The sequence below is a fragment of the Heterodontus francisci genome, chromosome 30 (genome assembly GCF_036365525.1).
Source record: "Heterodontus francisci isolate sHetFra1 chromosome 30, sHetFra1.hap1, whole genome shotgun sequence".
Taxonomy (NCBI): Eukaryota; Metazoa; Chordata; class Chondrichthyes; order Heterodontiformes; family Heterodontidae; genus Heterodontus; species Heterodontus francisci.
In genome coordinates, this window is record NC_090400.1 from 33469803 (window position 1) to 33485055 (window position 15253).

Consider the following 15253-nt stretch of genomic DNA (forward strand, 5'->3'; position numbering starts at 1 on the left):
AACATTTGCCAGTTCTGATGAAGGGCACTGACCTGAAACGTTATCTCTACTTCTCTCTCCACAGATGCTGCCAGACCTGCTGATTTCCAGCATTTCTTGTTTTTATTTAAGATTTCCAGCATCTGCAATATTTTGTTTTTATTTCAGTGGTTTTATTGAGCTCATTTTTATGCTGAGTGTTGTGATTGTCACAAGAAAGGTTTAGTCATTAGGATGTCATTTAGTGTGAACTCGTCAAAAGGTAATTTGCAGTTTATTACTGGAGAATAAGAGAAAATAAAGAAAAGAAGGAAAAAAAGAGTAAGGAACTGACATTTGGAGAGCAACTTTCATGACCTCAGGATGCTCCCACAGTACTTCAGTGCAATTGAAGTGTGGGTGCTGTTGTAATGAAGGGAAATGTGGCAGTCAACTGCATGCAGCAAGACTCCTCTAAATCAATTTGCACAGAACAAAATCCCACAAACTGCAGTGAGTTAAATGACCAACTAATATGTTCTAACGATGTTAGCTGAGTGTTGAACCTTGGGCAGGACACTGGGAGAACTCCCCTCCTCTTCTTCAAAATGTGCCACAAAAGCTAGCAGTGGTTCTCAAAATGGGGTCCATCGAGACTTCCCAGGGAATCGGCAAGATAATGTGAAATTACTCTCTGACCAGGGCCAGCCTTAAAGGTGGGTGACGTGGGCAATTACCCAGGGTGCTGTGGTCAGGGCTCGGATCTTACCTTGCCACCACACAGCCACTCAGAACTGCTTATCACTGCTGAAGAGGCTGAGCTTTTTGGTTAAAAGCCCTAAGCGGAGTGATATGGCAAATGTTGAGAAACTCTGCAGCCTCTTGTATTGGTGCACTGTCACTCAAAGAGATCCTTAAATCTGTCATACTAGTATCAGACCATCCTTCAGCTGTTCTGCCAGTGATCTCCAGGGTCACTGCTTTACCAGACCGAGTAAAGCAAATTCAGATTTTAAGTATATGCAATTTGTATGGGTATTTTGGAGGGACTACATCCTGCAATTCCATTCACTTTTCCCTGGAAAACAAGAAACATTGGCTTTTATAAAGAATGATTTTTGAGTCTTTGTCAAACATCACACCAAGGATAGGCATAACCTGAGTGATAAACATAGGAACATAACAACAGGTGTAGGCCATTTAGTCCCTCGAGTCTATTCCGCCATTCAATGAGATCATGGTGGATCTTTGACCTAACTCCATAGATCCAACTTTGCCCCAATCCCTTAATCCCTTAATGCCTTTGGTTAACAAAAATCTATAATCTCAGATTTAAAATTAACAATTGATCCAGCATCAATTGCCGTTTGCGAGAGTTCCAAACTTCTCCTTGTAGAAGTGTTTCCCAATTTTACTCTTGAAAGATGTTGCTCTAATTTTTAAACTATGTCCCCCAATCGTAGACTTCTCAACCAGCAGAAATAGTATCTCTTTATCTACCTTATCTGTTCCCCTTAATATCTTGACAACTTTGATTAAATCACCCCTTAACTTTCTAAATTCCAAGAAATACAACCCTAGTTTGTATAATCTCTCCTCGTAATTTAACCTTTGGAATACAGGTATCAGTCAAGTAAATCCATGCTGCACTCCCTCCAAGCCATTATATCCTTCTGTAGGTGTGGTGCCCAGATTGCTCACAGTACTCCAGGTCTGATCTAGTCAGGGCTTTGTATAGCTGTAGCATAAGTTCTACCTCCTTGTATTCTAGTCCTCTAGATATAAAGGCCAGCATTCCATTTGCCTTTACAACTTACTGTACTTGTTAATGACATTTTAATGACCTATGTACTTGGACTTCCAATTCTCTTTGGATGCCCACTGTTTCCAGCTTTTCATCATTGAGAAAGTATTTTGTTCTACCCTTTCTGTCCAAAGTGGAAGACCTCATATTTACCTGCAGTGAAATCCATTTGCCACAGTTTTGCCCATTCATTAACTCTATTACTATCTCTTTGTAATATAATGCTTCCATCTACACTGCTTACAATGTCACCTATCTTTGTGTCATTGGCAAACTTGTAATGAGCAGGCACACCCATCGCACTGATATCTGTAAGTAAGTACCTGTTTTCTTAAAAGCATTATTTAAACCTGCAGCCAGGGTGTTAACTTCATATTTTCCTTTGTTCAAATTTATGAGGGGCAAATTGGCTGAGGTGAATTGGGAAAATACATTAAAAGATATGACGGTACATTGGCAATGGATAGCCTTTAAAAAAATATTCCATAGTTTTCAGCGACTATACATTCCTTCAAGGCACATAAACCCCAAAAGTAAGGGCCGTCAAGCATGGCTAACAAAGGAAGTTAAGGATTGTATAAGAAAAGAAAAGGCCTATGAAGTTTCCAGAAATAGTAGTAAACCTGAAGATTGGGAGGATTTTAGAATACAGCAAAGGAGGACCAAGAAACTGATAAAGAAAGGGAGAATAGAATATGAATGTCGGCTAGCAAAATACAAAAACGGACTTTAAAAGGTATGTAGGTACCTATATATGTAGGTACTTATATAGGTATGTAAAAAGGAAATGTTTGGCTAAGAAAAATGTGGATCCATTAAGGCAGAGTCAGGAGAATTTATAATGGGGAATAGAGACATGGCAGAGAAGCTAAATGATTACTTTGTGTCTGTCTTCACTGAGGAAGATACAAGAAATCTCCCAGAATTAGAGATCCAAGGGATTAGGGAAAATGAGGAAGGAAATTAGTATTAGTAAGAAGGTTGTATTGGAAAAATTAATGGGGCTGAAGGTTGACAAGTCCCCAGAACCTGATATTCTATACCCCAGAGTGTTGAAAGATGTAGCTATGGAGACAGTGGATGCATTGGTGATCATCTTCCAAAATTCTATAGATTCTGGAATGGTTCCTGCAGATTGGAAGGTAACAAATGTCACCCCACTATTTGAGAAGGGAGGGAGAGAGGAAACAGGGAATTACAGACCTGTTAGCCTTACATCAGTCGTTGGGAAAATGTTCGAATCTATTTTAAAGGATGTGATAAATGGACACTTGGATAATGATCTGATTTGGCATAGTCAACATGGATTTATGAATGGGAAATCATGTTTGACGAAACTGTTGCAGTTTTTTGAAGATGTTATTAACAGAATTGATAAAAGGGAGTCAAAGGATGTGGTATATTTGGATTTACAGAAGGCTTTTGATAAAGTCCCTCACAGGAGGTTGGTTAGCAAAATTAAAGAACATGGGATAGGAGGTAATATACTGGCATGGATTAAGGATTGGTTAGCAGGCAGAAAACAGAGTAGGAATAAATGGGTCATTCCTGCATTGGCAGGCTGTGACTAGTGGGGTACCGCAGGGATCAGTGCTTGGGCCCCAGCTTTTCACAATATATATGAATGATTTGGATATGGGGACCAAATGTAATATTTCCAAATTCGTGGATGACACAAAGCTAGGTGGAAATGAGTGTTGTGAGGAAGATGCAAAGCAGCTTCATGGGGATTTGGAGACACTTGGCGAGTGGGCGAGAACGTGGCAGATGGAATATAATGTAGAAAAATGTGAGGTTATCCACTTTGGTTGGAGAAATAGATGTGCAGAGTATTTCTTAAATGGTAAGAGATTAGAAAGTGTAGATGTACAAAGGGACCTGGGTGTCCTTGTCAATAAGTCACAGAAAGCTAACATGCAAGTGCAGCAAGCAATTAAGAAAGCAAATGGCCTTTATTGCTAGAGGATTTGACTACAGAGTAGTGAAGTCTTGCTTCAGTTGTATAGAACCTTGGTTAGACTGCAATAAAAGCAAAATACTGCGGATGCTGGAAATCTGAAATAAAAACAAGAAATGCTGGAAATACTCAGTAGGTCTGGCAGCATCTGTGGAGAGAGAAGCAGAGTTAACGTTTCAGGTCAGTTCTGAAGAAGGGTCACTGACCTGAGACGTTAACTCTGCTTCTTTCTCCACAGATGCTGCCAGACCTGCTGAGTATTTCCAGCATTTCTTGTTTTTATTACTTGGTTAGACTGCACCTGGTGTACTGTGTGCAGTTTTGGTCCCCTTACCTTAGGAAGGATATTATTGCCATAGAGGGAGTGCAATAAAGGTTCATCAGACTTGTTCCCGAAATGGCGTGGCTGTCCTATGAGGAGAGATTGGGGAAACTAGACCTGTGTTCTGTAGAGTTTCAAAGAATGAGAGGTGATCTCATTGAAACCTACAAAATACTTAAAGGGATAGACAGGGTAGGTGCAGATAGGATGTTTCCCCTGGTTGGGAGTCTAGAACCAAGGGACACAATTTCAAAATAATGGGGAAGCAACTTAGGACAGAGATGAGGAGAAATTTCTATACTCAGAGGGTTGTGAATCTTTGGAATTCTCTACCCCAGAGGGCTGTGGAAGCTCAGTCATTGAGTATGTTTAAAGCAGAGATACACAGTTTTCTAAATACCAATGACATAAAGGGATATGAGGATAGTGTGAGAAAAAGGCATTGATGTGGATGATCAGCATGATCATATTGAATAGCGGGGCAGGCTCGATGGGCTGAAAGGCCTACTCCTGCTCCTATGTTCCTAACCTGCTTTACATAAAACACTTTCATAATATGAGTATTATAATTTAGATGGTGGGGAGTCCAAGCTTACTAATCCATTTGAAAGGGGTCCTTTAACCAAAAAGGTTTGAGAACCAATAGATTTTTACATCCACCAGATGGGGCCTTGGTTTAACATCCCTCTGAAAGACAGCACCTCCCACAGTGCAGCACTCCCTCTGTACTGCACCGAAGTGTGCTCTGAGCTCTGGATTGGGGTTTGAATCCGCAACTGTCTGACTCCGAGTTGAGATGCTATAGTGAGCAATGGCCCTTGGCACTAAGTTCACAGGCACAAGGCCTGAAATTACACTTGAATGGACCTCTCTGCTGTTAAGGGACCTTTATCCTGTGAATGCACTAACTCATCCAGAAAGATGAGCAGCAGCAATCTTCCAAGAAAGCTGAAAATTTCAACCTCGATTTGGACAAAATGTACCGCATATAAAACGGGAAAAACTTGGGAGGAAATAAAAGTTTAAAGGGCAAAGGGAAGAGACATTTTTAGGTGAGAGATTAAAGCAAAAAGAGTGGGAGTGGGGGTGGGGGTGGGGGGGGGGGGGGAGGAAAAAGAGTCTGAATTCTAGTTATAGCTACAGAGAAGAGAAGCAGCTCAGTGGATCTATCAAAACTAGCACCTCTATAAGGTGCTAGTAGGAAGTCTGTGAGTGCTGTCTGGAACATATTCGCAAGGGAAGGCTAAAATCTGCATCATGATAAATGTTTCCGTGTAGGTGGCAAGATGGCTGACCTGCGCCTGCGCCATGATGGGGTTCAACTCAGGCTCAGGCATGTGATGCTCCAGTTGTAGCCATGGGTAGGTATTGAACCCAACCCCACATATCTCAGTGAACCAGTACCTTGAAGAGCTGGCAACAGCCCATCAACCTTCTGCACAAGTAGGTAACTTAAAAAAGAGAAAATGCCCCAAAAGAGGGACATGCATTCTAAAGAAAATACACACAATAAAATTACTGCGGTCTTCACAGTTTTCAGAAGTTATTTTTAATGTTTGCACGAAGATAAAAAGAAAGAAAACACAAACCCTGAAGATCTAAAATAAAAACAGAAAATAATGGACACGCCCAATCAACACCTGAAAAGAAAAAAGACAACTTAATGTTTTGGGTATAGACATAATTTTTTAAAAAGGTCTACACCCCAAAGAACAACCTATTCTCTTTTCAGGTGCTGGCATTTTCTGTTATTCTTTGCAGCAACAGTATAATAAGCATTCAAAAATTAAAAATATTAACCTGCTTAATTTTCATATATGAAGCAGAATGTGCAATTAAAAATGTATGAGGTACGTAATGCAGTAAACAACTTGTTGTTTTAATTTGATTGTATCGCCAATTTTGAGCAAACAGATGAAATCAGTTTCTGCAGCACTGATTGTAGTTAGGCAGCACCACCAAGTGGACATCTCAAGGAGGTACCTCTCAGCACATTCAAACCTTTTGTTTGATTTTAGTTAGTTGAGCATCTGACAAGGATGTCAGGCCCTCAGTTATGTCCTTTTTAAAAAAAACATCTATCTCAGAAAGCCGTGCAAGGAGAATTTTAGTTTGTCTGATATGGACTGCACACTCTCAGCAACTTGCATTTATAAAGCACTTTTAATGTAGTAAAATGTCCCAAGGTACTTCAAAGGAGCATTATCAAACAAACATTGACACCGAGCCATATAAGAAAATATTAGGACAGATGAGCAAAAGCTTGTTTGAAGAAATAGGTTTTAAGGAGCGTCTTAAAGGAGGAAAGTGAGGTGGAGAGAAGTAGGGATGGAATTCCAGAGCTTAGGGCCTGGGCAACTGAAGGCACGATCGCTAATGGTGGAGCGATTAAAATTGGGGATGTGCAAGAGGCCAGAATTTGAGGAGCGCAGAAATCTCGAAAGGTTGTAGGGCTGGAAGAGCTTACAGTAATAGGGAGGAGTCCCCAGATGGATTTGAAAATAGGGATGAGCATTTTAAAATTGAGGCATTGCCTGACTGGGAGCCAGTGTAGGTCAGCGAACTTTGGGGTAGTGGGTGAAGAGGACCTGGTGCACGTTATCACGCAGGCAGCAGGATTTTGGATTACCTCAAGTTTATGTGGGATGGAAGATGGGAGACTGGCCAGAAGAACATTGGAATAGTCAAGTCTAGAGGTAACAAAAGCACGAATGAAGGTTTCAGCAGCAGATGAGCTGAGGCAAAGGTGGAATCAGGCGATGTTATGGAGGTGGAAGTAGGGTGGTCTTGGTGATGGAGCGGATATGGGGTCAGGTATGGCACTGATTTTGTGAACAGTCTGGTTCAGCCTCAGACAGTTGCCAGGGAGAGTGATGGAGTCAGTAGCTAGGGAACGGAGTTTGTAGTGGGGACCAAAGACAATAGTTTCAGTCTCGCTACATTTAATGAAGGAAATTTCTGCTTGTACATTACTAGATGTCAGACAAGCAGCGTGACAAGTCAGAGGCAGTGGAGGGACGAGAAGTGGTGATGAGGTAGAGCTGGGTGTCATCAGCATTGCAGGTGGAACCTGATGCAGTTTTTTAATGATGTTGCCCAGGGGCAGCACATATGTAAGAAAAATAGGAGGGGGCCAAGGATAGATCCTTGGGGGCACTCCAGAGGTAATAGTGCAGGAGTGGGAACAGAAACCATTGCTGGAGATTCTCTGGCTATGACTATGTGGACCAGGAAGGGAAAGTGGGTGGTCAGCAGTTTGGTGAGAATAGCATTGAGGGAGCAGGAGGTGTTTCTCATGGACCAGATGCTTGCAGACAGCATAAGGGGAGACGAGAGAAAAACTAGAGAAAGCTGAGTTTAGGTTTAGGACAGGAAGGAACCTTAGGCGAAGTTTGTCCGGATGGGCTAAGGGAAGGGAGAGAAGCAGCAGAGGCGAGGTTTATGACGGAGTGGAGAAGAGAAGCCGGAGGTTATCTTTGCATTCCAGGATGATCCTGGAATGGTGAGAAGTTTTGGCAGAGGAGAGCAGGATCAGATAGTGCTTTATGGAGTCCAGCCAGATCTGGCAATGAATCGCTAAATCAGTTGTTCCGCAATAAACGTTTAAGTCTCATAGAGATACACCTTACTTATCTAAGTCCAGAGACCTTAGGTGTAAGTTGGTAGGAACAAACATTTAGGGACTCCACCCAAGTGCACACAGAGACACATCTTGAATTTGATCAGTTATGGTTTTGTCTGAGTGTCCCAGTTCTCATTGCTGGATCTCCCTTTCCAGGTCCCATCACTCAGCTCGGCTGGCTAATCAATTGTGAATAGTGCTCAGGGGTTCTGTGTATTTCCCTGGTTCTGGTATCAGATTACTGAGCCTGGGTTCTCATTTCCCGTAGCCAGGCACAATCTCTTGGCTGCAAATGTGAGCAGTCTACTTCCCTCCAGCACTGGAAGCCCTCCTGTACATGGGGTATTATACAACGCAGCTTTAACTTTTGGGCAAAACTAATCAAAAGTAAAATTTATGGCCAATCTAGTTCCCGCTCAGTTTAACTGCTTGAATTTTATTTGCACAGGTGGGAAAATGGCAGAGTGGGACAGGAAATGCACATGTCTCCAATTCCCAAATCTGGCCTGTACGCCCCATCTCTGGTGATATCGCTATAGTACCAGGCAACATTCCGCAGCTGCAGTCAACAGTCACCTGACATGTGCTGAAGCAAAGAATAAAATTAAAAATTACAAATTTTAAATGTTTGACTGAGAGCTAGGAATGAAGCAATGTCCCGATTCATTTCTCATCACTCCCGGGGAATAAGCTCCTATTAACTGCTCTCTGTGGCCTGTAACCCTGTCTAACGGATTCTGCTGTCTAATGCTTCAGGTTACTTCTTACTACTGTTCGCTTCTTGTGTGTTTTAACAAGGGACAACTTATTGGAAGTATGAATGAGCTGCCTGGAAGTCTCTGACCTGCCTGCTCAAACTCCCTTTTAATTAAGATGTATTGCCATTTAATGCACCAGCTAAAGAGAATGCACCTTGTAGAATGAACCTTTCAACGTGAGTAACGTGTGGACGACTCCAACCGGAATCCAGATGAGCGAAGCGAAAGCAATGACCCAGCCAAGACCCTGACCCCATTCTGGGTATTTGTAATTGCTGTAACGTACAGGCTCAAAGCCAATGACAACAAACACCATAATAATCTGAAAAGGAAACAAAGAATTAAGGCTTCTCAGCTTTTCGAATTAGCAAAACAGAAAGACACAAATACATGTTTGTGTTCAATGTTCAACTAACAATAATAACAATAACACTAGAAAACTCTGGGAGGGAGAGAAGATAATGATGAATACTAAAATAATGCATGAATGAGCAATGCTTTTACGTACTTATGGACAGAATTCACTGAAGTAAATTGCCAAAATCATACTGCTGCTGAACTCAAAGAGTCAGTCTGGTGCAATCACTAATGGTTTCTCAAAGGGCTGCATTTTTGCACAAAGCATCATTATTAAAGGGGATGGTAACCATGCAGTTAAGTGCCATAAAACAATCCTTGCAGCTGTCTCACCTTTAAAGGAAATTGGTGTTTTTTTTCCTAATAAATATACAAAAAGATTTTATTGAGTATCAGAATAAATAGAGAGTGAATCCAGAGTGAATTTAAACAGTTCAAAATAAATCAAAGTTTTAACATATTATAACCTTTAATTAGTTCATTAAACCTTGTCCTCAGTAACTTGCTCTATGGCAGCGAGGCCTGGACAACGTACGTCAGCCAAGAGCGACGTCTCAATTCATTCCATCTTCACTGCCTCCGGAGAATACTTGTCATCAGGTGGCAGGACCGTATCTCCAACACAGAAGTCCTCGAGGCGGCCAACATCCCCAGCTTATACACACTACTGAGTCAGCGGCGTTTGAGATGGCTTGGCCATGTGAGCCGCATGGAAGATGGCAGGATCCCCAAAGACACATTGTACAGCGAGCTCGCCACTGGTATCAGACCCACCGGCCGGCCGTGTCTCTGCTTTAAAGACGTCTGCAAATGCGACATGAAATCCTGTGACATTGATCACAAGTCGTGGGAGTCAGTTGCCAGCGTTCGCCAGAGCTGGCGGGCAGCCATAAAGACGGGGCTAAAGTGTGGCGAGTCGAAGAGACTTAGTAGTTGGCAGGAAAAAAGACAGAGGCGCAAGGGGAGAGCCAACTGTGTAACAGCCTCGACAAACAAATTTCTCTGCAACACCTGTGGAAGAGCCTGTCACTCTAGAATTGGCTTTTATAGCCACTCCAGGCGCTGCTTCACAAACCTGTGACCACCTCCAGGCGCTTATCCATTGTCTCTCGAGATAAGGAGGCCAAAGAAGAAGAAACCTTGATAAGCACCCCAATGGCCATGTTTGTTAAAAAGTAGATGATTGGTACATACGAGTATCAGTACAGGAGACAGCAGCCAGCACGCACGGAAGTAAATACCCGGCCCTTTTCCCAGCATTTCCGTAATGTTCTGTGACAATCGAGTGATACCTTTAAAATATAAAACTGTCTTTCTAAAATCCTGCTGAAAATTTGAGTGGGGCAATAACATATCTAACGCCTCAGGATTTTTAAATGAAAATGATCTGTTTAAAGCAAAACCACTTTGTTTTTTTTCAGCTTCAGTCACTTTTATATGAATCTGTTTGAAGAAGATATCGTGGCAAAAGGGGTTTGTGACATTTTGATAAATGTGGCACAGATTGATTCTCAAAGTTGTTGGGTAAATGGCACATTTTCCTCATTTACTATTTGTCAGGAAAGACCAGATCCAGAACAGCAACAGGTTGCTAGTGTGAATCCGCTCTACTGTGCTTTAACAATACGGTAAGTGTAGAATCACATTGCTATCTGCAAATGAACTGAATTGGGCCAGTACAGCATCCATACCTGGCTAAGTTTGAGTTCTGCAGATGTTCATTCACCTTAGCGATTATGTGAAAATAGCCTAGTAAATTACAGCCAACGTATTTGTAAAAGGGGCAGACCTTGCCTGACCAAGCTCTAGAGACTTGAGGATAACAATCTAGGCTGACTCTCCAGTGTAGCACTGAGGGATTGCTGCACTGTTGGAGATGCCATCTTTCCAATAAGACTTTAAACTGAGTCCCCATCTGTTCTCTCAGGTGCATGTAAAAGATCCCATGGCATTATTTCAAAGAAGAGCAGGGGACTTTCTCCTAGTGTTCTGGCCAATATTTATCCCTCAATCAACATCACTATAAACAGATTATCTGGTCATTATCACATTGTTGTTTCTGAGAGCTTGTTTTGAGCTAATTGGCTGCCATATTACAACAGGCTGTACAGTTCAGAAGTATTTAATTAGCTGTAAAGTGCTTAGGGACATGCTGAGGTTGTGAAAGACACTATATAAATGCAAGTCTTTCTTTTTTCTTTATTTCAGACTTATTTGAAGAAGTAACTTCCAAAGTGGATGTTAGAAAGTTTTATGATCGTGTGCAATCAGACACCCAAAAAACCTTGGGTAGAGTTTACATGAAAGGACTGTATGTCTCAACAGTGAATGTCAGTAGTCTATTTGTCCATGGACAGCATCACAGCTGAGGCTGATCCTGTCTTTATTTGATGGTCACATGTGCAAATTTGCAGCAGGGTGCTGTTGATAGTCATCAGGAGAGAGAACTGACCTATGTATCCTATGTAACCTAGCGGTTCACAAGTCCAGCGACTGCCCCTCCTGCCTCCCTGGTTAATTCAGACAGTCTGGAGACTGTCAAACCTGGTACTTTACTGCTCTGTGTGGCTCTGTTAAATCACTGCCTCACCCAGCAGAGCCATCACACATTATTTCTTGCTTTGGCTTCATCTGTCCATCCCCTTCAATCAATCCATTTCATTTCAAATAGCTGGGAGCTGTAGGTATCCATTTCTGTTGTGGTGTAGACACCGTACTGTATCTAAGTATTATTTTTGGATGATTAGGTCAGGGGCAGCTGGGAGTGTCTATGGTGGTATAGTGAGCCTGCACATCTACTGTCTCCAGCATGCAAATGTTGTTTTGCTGGCTTTCTGTGCCATTGTTGCTGGGAGAAACTGATTGTTTAAAACTTGTATTTCTATTTCAGGTTTTGGCTGGTCCAGTGGACCCTACATGTAGGTACTTGACATTCCAATTAATTTCTATTGGTGTATGTCAGTTTAATGGGTCCAGTGTACCCCTTTGTGTTGGGAGAAGCTCAGTGTTATTCACTGATGCTTTTTATTAAATGGAGTTAGGATTCTTTTAATTTGGGAAAAGTCACATTTAATGTTTAATATATTTAAAGCTTAATCCTACCTCTATTTAATTGATACAACTGATCATTTTTAAATTATTAGATTGATAGCTATGTTATATTGTTCTCTATTCAACAGTTATTGCCATGATAAAGATTATGCCAACTTCTTGTAACCTAGGGATTGCTGCCCTGATAAGCAGTTGGCTCTGATTTTGATACAGATCTATTTGATTGAATCTATATTAAGATAAGTTCATGATAAGAAACACAGCAGACGTACCATAAATGCAGCAAATAGCAACAATCTCAAAGAAAGTCAAGAAAACAATGGATACTTGAGCGGTGTAGTGGTCCAAGAGCTGGAAAACGTAAATCCCACCCTGAAATGACATTAGATTAGAACTGACGTTAAAGGCACCCAAACAATGCTTAGGACTGAAAGATGCAAACACATTAGAGTTCTAATCCAGCTGAAATGTCAAAATTTGGGAGCTGGGAGGCAATAATATTCTAACAAAAAGCATAATATTATTTAGGAATTGGGAAAGACCATCAGGCCCAAATAAGCCTGCCTTTTTTAAAAATCAACCCTTCTCCCTCCATAAGATGAGGCGTATGGTGAGAGGGCAGCTGGGTGGGGTTTAACCTCTGGTCACAAATTTGGCATTAATGTACAACATAATATTTGAATACAGTGATCCACTGAGGTCGATCTGAATATACTTTTGCAAAACGCCAGTTTCTGGTATAGCAAACTAGAAGCTCAAGTGTGCTTATGTCCACTGACCAAGCACGGAGACCTTTCCAGTATTCTGATTGGAAGGACTGATAATGCCATTTACTGGATGAAGTGATAGTTTCACCAGCCTTGAAGTGAAGTGACAGGATCTGATTTAGTCTGGAACATTTGAGGCAGAAATTCCAGACAAGATTACAGAAAATGTAATCAGCTTGCTCAGGAATGCAAACGTAACGAATTGTGTAATTCCCTGTAACAGTAGGACGGTTGTCACAAACTCACTTACAACACCTCAGCTATGGCAAACTGTATGATAATGCTTTATGAAATTGTATGATTAAATTCACCTAACATATGGCCAAAGTTATCAAATAACATTCAGCCAAACTGGCAAATGCTAAAACAATATGGATAAAAATGTCTGAGTTACTATGGTAGTTTGATCCAAATAAAGTATCTTCAGCTGATATTCAGACATTGTAAAAGTTTATACTCACAAATGCATTTGACTGGCACTTGGTGAGATATTTACCTGTGTGACGTTTGGAATTCCTAACAGAAAGGCTATGACACAGACGCCCAACACCACAAACTCTTTCCTTTTCAAATATTTCAGTAGCCAATCCTGGTAGGCATCCATTAGACTTGTCACCATCACCTCAACCATAGCAAACTATAAAATAAGAGAGAATTAGAAGACACATGTGTGAAGTAATTGCATGAATGTATTTGAATTTAATCCCTGACTTCTTATGGAAGGTATGTTCTTTAAATAAAATCCCAACACCATCACTAACTCAATTAAATACCTTTGTTCAGTAGAAATATAAAATAATCTACTACCCAAAATTGAAGGACACAGAATCACTGTTTAAAATTTTAAGCCAGACGGAATTCTGGCAGAGTCAGAATCTTCTTACAAAGAGTCTGCACCCGAAACACAATCCATCCTTTCTCTTTTCACATGGTGGGTCTGCTGTGCAGTTGCAGCATTTGTTGTTTTTTTTTAACTCTCCTTTTTCTTTGTGTTTTAGATTTGGTGCTAAGCTTAGTAATAACATTATCATTCAGAGTCCTGCTGATGTACCTACCCGCTGTGCTGCTCATTATTTATTAAATGCTGTTTTTATATTACAAAGAACCAACTCCCTGACCACAACATATAAACAACTATATATGTTTGAAAAATAAATCTTGAGAGAAATGCTTATGGACTGGTAATTTAATGAATCCCTTTATAGGACTGAACAAAACAGAGTCAAGAGTCATACATATTAAGTGAAAACACAAAGGAACAGATCATGGATTTATTAGTCTATGCATGCATTTTTATTAAAAACTGGGAAGAAATGAAAAACTGTTGGGTGATACACAATTATCATCTTAGTCAGGCAATGAAAAGTCACTAGAAAGATTTCTTATTAGGAGTGGAACAGCTTCAAAATATAACTGAGCAAAGTGAATGAAGAATGAGTCAAAATGTATGTGTTTTTGTGTGTGGTTGTTTTGGTATTTGTCACTTTTAACACTTAATCATTGCATGAAGAGAATTTAGCCGCCAGTCAAAGCCTATTCTCATACAATGTTGCAAAGATTGTCAGTCTCCCTGGTAAAGGTACAGTATGGAAAAGAGTCACCTGGCTATCCTGCATACAACTGAAGGGTGCAGCTGAAGATGTGAGGACCTGCTAAATCATTATTAAGTATCATTAATAGAACATTTATATAAATATATATAGATATAGCCCACGATTGATTCCTTTTTTTATTTGACAGGCAGTTTCTTTTTGAATTTGAATGGCTAGTTATTCAAAATTCAGTTTGCCCAGGAGACTCTTTTCCAGGATATAAGATAAACATTTATTTTTAATCGAGGTCAGTTAGAAGGTTCTCTTAAAGAAGGTAGTTATGTAACAGAAAATTCCTTTGAGAATGGTAGGTAATAATCTCATGAGATAATTTGAAAATCTCAGAAGATATGGGTTAATATTTCTGAGCATCTCTGCTTGCATTTAAGTCATTTATAAAATATTAAATTAATTCCTGGAGTTAAAAGAAGAAAGAATTTACATATAGATAACATCTTTCACAACCTCAGAATGTCCCAATTTGCTTTACAGCCAAGGAAGTACTTCTGAAGTTTAATCACTGTTGTAATGTAGGGAAACAAGGCAGCCAACTTACATATAGCTAACCCTCTCAGCCTTCACCTGGGCTTACCGTAACATGGATTAATTTTTAAAATACTGTGTTATTAGCTCTCTCTCGGTGAATCCTTGTTCACTGCTTTCCAATTATAAGGCAAGGAAACCAGCACAAACAGGTTTTTTTTAGGTTTAAAGAAGAAAAATTGAAATGTCTTAAACTTGAACTTAAACTCTAATTCAGTTGATGCCTACAGATACATGACACGCCCACACATGCGTATGTGATACATACATGCAAACAGAGACAGAAAAGAGCTGAAGAAAAATAAAGTGGAAAAGTTTGAGGCAATATCTGAAGAGTTTTTGTTACGCTTCTTTGAGCTCACTGTAGAGTCCTTGATTGTAGATAGATCTTGCTTTTCATTGGGGCCCAATATTCTTCTTAAACCTTGTTCACTGTAGGAGACTTTTCTCTCTTGAGGTTCATGTGTCTTCAGTGGATTCAGAGGCTTGTGAGAAAGAGATGGGAGCAGACAGGAGAATCTT

The 15253-nt window shown here is 40.5% G+C and overlaps 1 protein-coding gene across 2 annotated transcripts in view; it reads right to left on the bottom strand.

The window, feature by feature from the left end:
* The window catches only part of si:ch211-283g2.1 (sodium- and chloride-dependent GABA transporter 1), a 107746-nt gene that overhangs the window by 5649 nt on the left and 86844 nt on the right, over positions 1–15253 (bottom strand). For both annotated transcript variants that reach the window (XM_068010329.1, XM_068010328.1), the window contains 4 exons: positions 13093–13233; positions 12102–12201; positions 9973–10070; positions 8576–8743 (listed from right to left, as the gene is read on the bottom strand). In XM_068010329.1, coding sequence (XP_067866430.1) covers positions 8576–8743; positions 9973–10070; positions 12102–12201; positions 13093–13233 — 507 coding nt within the window. The remainder of the gene's footprint in view (positions 1–8575; positions 8744–9972; positions 10071–12101; positions 12202–13092; positions 13234–15253) is intronic.